At 42.3% G+C, this 5,999-nt stretch overlaps 1 protein-coding gene across 1 annotated transcript; it reads right to left on the reverse strand.

Annotated features, from left to right (window-relative positions):
* Positions 1-363: 363 nt before the first annotated feature.
* Positions 364-3,622, reverse strand: LOC128475442 (G2/mitotic-specific cyclin-B1-like). Its single transcript, XM_053457939.1, has 9 exons — positions 3,602-3,622; positions 2,895-3,026; positions 2,737-2,820; positions 2,174-2,338; positions 1,577-1,735; positions 1,261-1,497; positions 843-983; positions 633-743; positions 364-517 (listed from the first exon to the last, which is right to left on the reverse strand). The coding sequence occupies exons 1-9, from the start codon at positions 3,620-3,622 to the stop codon at positions 425-427; spliced, it is 1,143 nt and encodes a 380-aa protein (XP_053313914.1). The 3' UTR covers positions 364-424.
* Between the last annotated feature and the right edge of the window lie 2,377 nt (positions 3,623-5,999).

A 5,999-nucleotide genomic window follows, 5' to 3' on the forward strand; every position in this document is an offset into this window, starting at 1 on the left:
CTGCACATGATCTGGGGTTGAATCACACCCCAGGATGCCATTAGTTGTATTAAACCTGCTGCTTGTTTGCATGATGGCTGTCTATACCAATGGGTTCACACAGAAGGAGCTGCGGGTGACTGAAGCAAGGCTATGTATAGTGTTCCAATACATATGAAGTAGATGGAAGCTTTTGATTTCACAATAAGTGCACGAATCACTGATATTATAGATGGAAGCTGGCAGGAGCCAACAAGTCCATCAATGTTTTGGATTTGATATTACATGATGGATGTTGAGCCCCCTCAAATCTAGCTATAGTAGGAAAGAGCCAAACATGTATAAAATAAAAGCTTTATTAAAAGTGCATCAGTTCATTACAATAAAAATTTAAGAGCAGACATTATATTACACATTTAATTTAAAACAAGTCATTTCTTAAAGTCTATTTGGCCAAGCCTTCCAGTAGTTCAGAATTCAGGTGTGGCAAGCAGCTGACCTTCATCTGACGACTGCTGGCGTATTTGTTCTTTATAGCCTGCAAGAGATGGATGAGACTCAAATCAAGAAAGACAAGTATAGATGAGGCCTTTTTAGTTAATGGTACAATGCATTTAGACCCAGAGTTTCCTACTTCAGCACAGAAGTCTCACCGTGAACTTTGTAAGGCCTCTGTTGACAATCAGAACATTCTTTGCCAAGTGCTGCATGACTGGTAGCAGAGAGCTCTCTGTGTAGGCCATGTAATGTTCGAGCGTAGGAGTCTGAAGAGAAGGAATGGTTATGGAGGCAGCGCGTCTTGCATGTTGTACTATAATGCAACCCCATCAATTCATACCATCTCCCTTTAGGCAGAATCTTACCCATTCACCAGTATTCAGGACCTTCATGGAGAGACAGAAAGCTCCTGCTGCTACCTGTGATGGAGGGATGTGCGCCATATCGTAGTCAAGCATAGCTAGCTCCATAAGGTACTTGGCCAGTGTGTGGTGTATAGCATCCACCTATAGCAAGGAACAAGCACGTGCAGAAATGCTGCATTATGAACATCGTACACATGACTAGAGTGTTCAGAATGTATGGGCATTGTGCAATCCTTTCAATTAGGTGTAGCCTCTGAGCTCTAGACCAGCTAGTGGAAAACTGGTACATTTAGTGCCTTATCTGGGCCACTTACTGTTTTCCCCAGAGATATATGTCATAGTATTGTTATAAGCTTCAAATTTGAGTTCAGTCTTTCCAGCTGTTTATTGCTGGAGTTACCAGGCAGCCAAGACTCACCTCCCCAATCTTTGATGCTCTCCTCAGGAAGTGCAGGGGTAATGGTCGGCCAATGTCAAATTTGAGCGTGCTGAGGATCTGCATTTCCATGTCCCTGATCTGCGCTGTGGTATATGTGTGATCAGTCACAAAGGCAAAGTCTCCAATGGTTGGACAATAGATCTCCTCATATTTACAGGCAACAAACATGGCAGTCACACCAACTAGCTGGAGCAGCTTCTTTGGCACAGGATTCACCTGTTGAAATGCAAGGTTACAAGTCAGGGATTCATAGAGAACCAACCATAGAGTCAGTAGTCACATATGGGAGACACACCTGAAGGAAGCGATCCAGAATGGCCACAGTCATGAATAATGTCTCCTGGAGCAATTTGAAGCGCATATGAACCTGCACAAGCCAGTCAATCAGTATGGCCCTCATGTTGCCATTGATGGTTTGGCCTTCAAGATAGTGTAGCTTGATTGCCTGTTCTTCCTGAAGAGACACCCCACACAAGGAGCTTTCCATTAGTGTGCAGTATATCAGAGGTCACCTCACGTTGTGTTAATTAAACATATTATGCAAGGATGTTGAACATTTAACACCCCTCTTCCCCCTGTGGCTTTTTTTTTTAAGCCTTTTTTTCTTGGGAGTCCTTATGTAGCAGCGGATTCTTAGAACAATGACTAAGATGTGCGCTGCTACAACAGAGCAGCTGGCATGGGGTGATTGCTGACATATTCCCAGAGTATACCGAATACATGGAATAGTGCAGAAGTTCAGCCTGTACTCAAGCTAGGAGCCAGTTTTTAACACCTGGGAGCAAACCAGTTCAGCACCCGACAGTTGAATTTAAGACAGCCTTTTTTTTTTTTGCACAACATTAATTGCATCCCTTTTAGGCTCCAGGTGCCGCAGGGTTATGCAACATACCTCCAGGTTCCTCAGGTAGCAGTAAATGTCTTTCACATAGTCACTACACAGCATGGGATTGTCTGCATCATCTTCATCCACATCCTTTATCTGGAGGAGGGCATTGGAAAAGGCTTGGGACAGCTCTTCATCTGTGTCCATAGGGACAGGAGAGACTGGCACCAGCTAGCATATAACAGATTTGTCAGTAAATAGTCAGGTTCACAATGTTATAGACACCTGACACATTAAACACTATTCACAACACAGGGGGGGGGCATAAAATTTACATGAGAACAAGTTTGTTCGTGCTTGTGGCAAGAAGCCATTTGTTTGTAGAAACAGCAGGAGAAAATAAAGGTGATGTTCGGAAGCTGTGCACCGTCACATTAGTTAGGAGCGACTAGTGTGCCACGGGCTAATAAAGACGTTTGCACACCCCGCTTCATAGAACAAATTAAGTACCTCTAACCACTTAAACATTATGAGCCATTTGTAGACCTCACCCTAGGATAGCGAAGCAGATGCAGAAGTTAAAGGGCAGAGCAAGAGTCCTATCTTTATAGCTAAAATAAGAGACCTACCATTTCTGGTTCCTTTGGTACAACCTCTTCCTGAACCACAGGCTTGACCTTGTTCACATTTGCTTTTTTGACAACCTTTGCAGCCTGTTGAGGATGGGATCAGAGATTAGAGCCTGACAAATCAATTCAGAGGCCTCCTTGCTATGTATGCGTCTTACCTTCTTTGGCACATTTGTCTTGGCCAGTTTGTTCCCAATATCACCCAGAGCATTTCTTTGCCATGGCCTGCAGACTGCAGCCTTCCCAGCCATAGCTGGCTCCATTTTGTTCTCTGCATCCAGTCTCATACTCTGAGAACAGAAACAGCCATTAAGAGCTTGTGATGGGGAAGGGATACCCTCATTGGAAGAGCCCCAGAGCAGTTGCATTTACAAGTCTTCCTCCTCCTTTCTGGAGGTGCTAGTGTACACGCTTACACATTTTACATCCTGAAACCTGGCAGGGCAAGTAATTTCATCGCTAGAGACAGGGGAGGGTAGGGTGCAGAAACCCAGTAACAGGGTAAGCAGCGTGCACTACTTATGGAAACACTATCTTAGTTAGATAAGGCTAGAGAGTAGCCTTTTTTGTTTTTAGCAAATTAAGCCATATATCCTTTAATAAGCAAGTCTCTTAACAGATGAAGGAAGTCAGTCTAGCATTGAAACAGTAAGACTCAGATGCTACAGCACTCAAGTTACACTGGAAGCATGTATAATATAAAAAAATACCAGAACTAGCCATAGGAGTTTAAGTTTTTGCAGTAATAAAGATTGGCAGGAAAAAAAAAACCTTGCTTTTTACAATAAAACCATGAATGGGTTTCACAGCCTACTACCATATTTACCAGAAAGCCTTTACCAAAACCATAAAATGGGTTACTTACCCTAGTCCTGATCAATGCCATGATATCCTCAAACAGCTCTTAACTTCAACAACTCAGCTCACACTATAGACCAAGCCTGCTGATCTGGTATAAATACCCAAGACCTTTCTCCTATTGGCTGAGTCTATCCAATTGCAAGCTCTCATGTGATTTGCATGACCATTTACTAGAGCCTTAATGGAAATATAAAGGGTAATAATAGTCTTAATAACACACGCCTGGGTTTAATCAGACCTATCGCTAGCTGCAAGCCTTCACAGCCCCTGATTATTCTGGTCATGGGGATCACAGATGATGATTTGAGGAAAATGCTTTCTATATCTTTAAGCCATGCAGCATTCTGTTTACTTAATTAGAGTGCAACCAGTGGCTGCACACAGCTGATAACACACACAGATTCTATTAGCACTATCTTCCTTTTAATTCTGTAAAAAGGTGTGTTATGCATCAAGGATTTTAATAGCTGCATAGGAAACTTTCTTTTTCAGAAACCTCGACAGCGATAGATGAAATCTAATGTTAAAAGAGTAGGTATTTTAGAAGACATGTTTAGAGTAGAAACAAGTAGCTTTTAAAGAAGCGCAGAGAGTATAATCAGAGACGTCTGAGATGTACTGACTGCGCTGACTCTGAGACTTTTCAGGCCCTTTAATAGTCCATCGCAAAGATAAGTAACGACGCGCTTACGGTGATTACAAAAATGGGTCCAAAATGGACCACCTAGGGCAGTACTGATTTTCAGGAAGCCCCCGACTACACAGTTTATATAAGCGCCCTTTAGTCAAATAAGCCATCTGGCCCCCTCCCCCACAAAATGCTCAAGTAACAGAATCAGCTTTACGGGTTTATTCTTTAAAGCATGACTTTGGATGAGTTCAAACATTTCACCTCCTTGACTTCACTACTCATGACCGTGAAATGCCTAACCTCTAATGTATTTTTCTGCAAGAAGGGTTGAGTTTCCAATTTAGCACCAGGACTGCCACCTTTTCTACTAAAATACTGACCATGTTATGCACTCCATACACCCTTTTTTTACTGGCCTATTGCTGTAATATTGGTAACCCAATTATGATACAGAACCATGACCGTGATAGCTTTACTTCTGTGGTGGTATTTAATTTAAACAAAACACATAAAACAACACAAATAACGGATATCTGTGCCTACTGATGCCATCTTGACCACTTTCCCCTAATTGTACATGCTGCCGACCGCCACATATCGTGATACCCTGCACTGTGCTGGATTAACTCACAGAAGAAAATTGATTACTCAAACTAATACAAAAATTATAATGCAGGGAGGTGCTGGAAGTATGGCAGCACTGCGACTGACACGTTTCAATGGAGTTGCTGGGGATGTACTGTCATTTCCATAATTCCAGTGGCAAATCATATACTATTTGTGCACCTCTTTTTGTAAGTAACGTTCGACAGGGCAGAGGATATATGCCTGTCATGACCACATCAGCCATTTTTTCCAAGACACATAACTTTTACGTGTTGTTGACATCCTGGTAACAAATTGCCCTTCCGTAGCTGAGTAACTGATTCCCTTCTGTGAGTTTATACTTCCAACACACTGCAGGGAACCGCTTTATCTGCGATGATCAGCAACATGTGAAAATTACGTGTGTTCTGGAAACCACGAGAAATGTGGCCACCCTAGACGCAAGAGGTTAATTGATAAGTTTCCAGTGAGCTTGTCCTGCAGGAAGGGCTTGGCTGGCCCTGAAGAATGTATAGTCAAATATGAGATCGCTCCAAAGTCACCCATTGAGTTATTTATTATACAGGGATAGCCTTTAGTAAATAGACTCTAAATACCAGGAAACAAATTAAACAATTTCTGGTCTCTAGAAAAATGGGGGAACTGTTCCTTTAAATAAATATTAACGCTTTCTTTAGGGTCTGTTTAAATGTTTTTAATGAAAATAATGAAACTTCAACCCTCTCCAGCAGCCAAAAAAAAAAAAAAGCCTCACTCCTTGCATTGGTACCCCGGCCATCATATTAGTACAGCAATCGCAGGACAGGATAAGTCGGAACTGTATGAATGCGGGCTCCCACTGTACCCATATATTCAAATACACTGCCCAGCAGATGACAGGAGACTGGGTGAGTAATTTACAGAAGTAATACGGCTCAGTTTGGCTTCACTGATCGCACAAAAGAAAACATTTACTTTCATGTCCTGCAGCAGTTGGTCTGTGCTCATCAAAGAACAAAGTACTTGTTGGATCGGAGTAGAGTGTACACGAGGCACACCACAGGAAAAAAAAAAAACAAAAAAAAAAACGAAGCGACAGGTCGGGAGCAAGCATTGCACAAATCTACCGAGCATACGGCACAAATTTTTTTTGTTAATTTCTTCTGGGCTCTAGCCAGGGACATCT

The sequence above is a fragment of the Spea bombifrons genome, chromosome 1, assembly GCF_027358695.1.
Source record: "Spea bombifrons isolate aSpeBom1 chromosome 1, aSpeBom1.2.pri, whole genome shotgun sequence".
Lineage (NCBI taxonomy): Eukaryota > Metazoa > Chordata > Amphibia > Anura > Pelobatidae > Spea > Spea bombifrons.

What these genes read in the sequence shown, in the direction of transcription:
- LOC128475442 (XM_053457939.1), bottom strand. Translation starts at nt 3,622, where the DNA reads ATGGCATTGATCAGGACTAGG. An exon ending in TGGCATTGATCAGGACTAGG is followed by an intron (nt 3,027 to 3,601) that starts GTAAGTAACCCA and finishes TTCTGTTCTCAG; the next exon opens with AGTATGAGACTGGATGCAGA. An exon ending in TACCAAAGGAACCAGAAATG is followed by an intron (nt 2,339 to 2,736) that starts GTAGGTCTCTTA and finishes GTTATATGCTAG; the next exon opens with CTGGTGCCAGTCTCTCCTGT.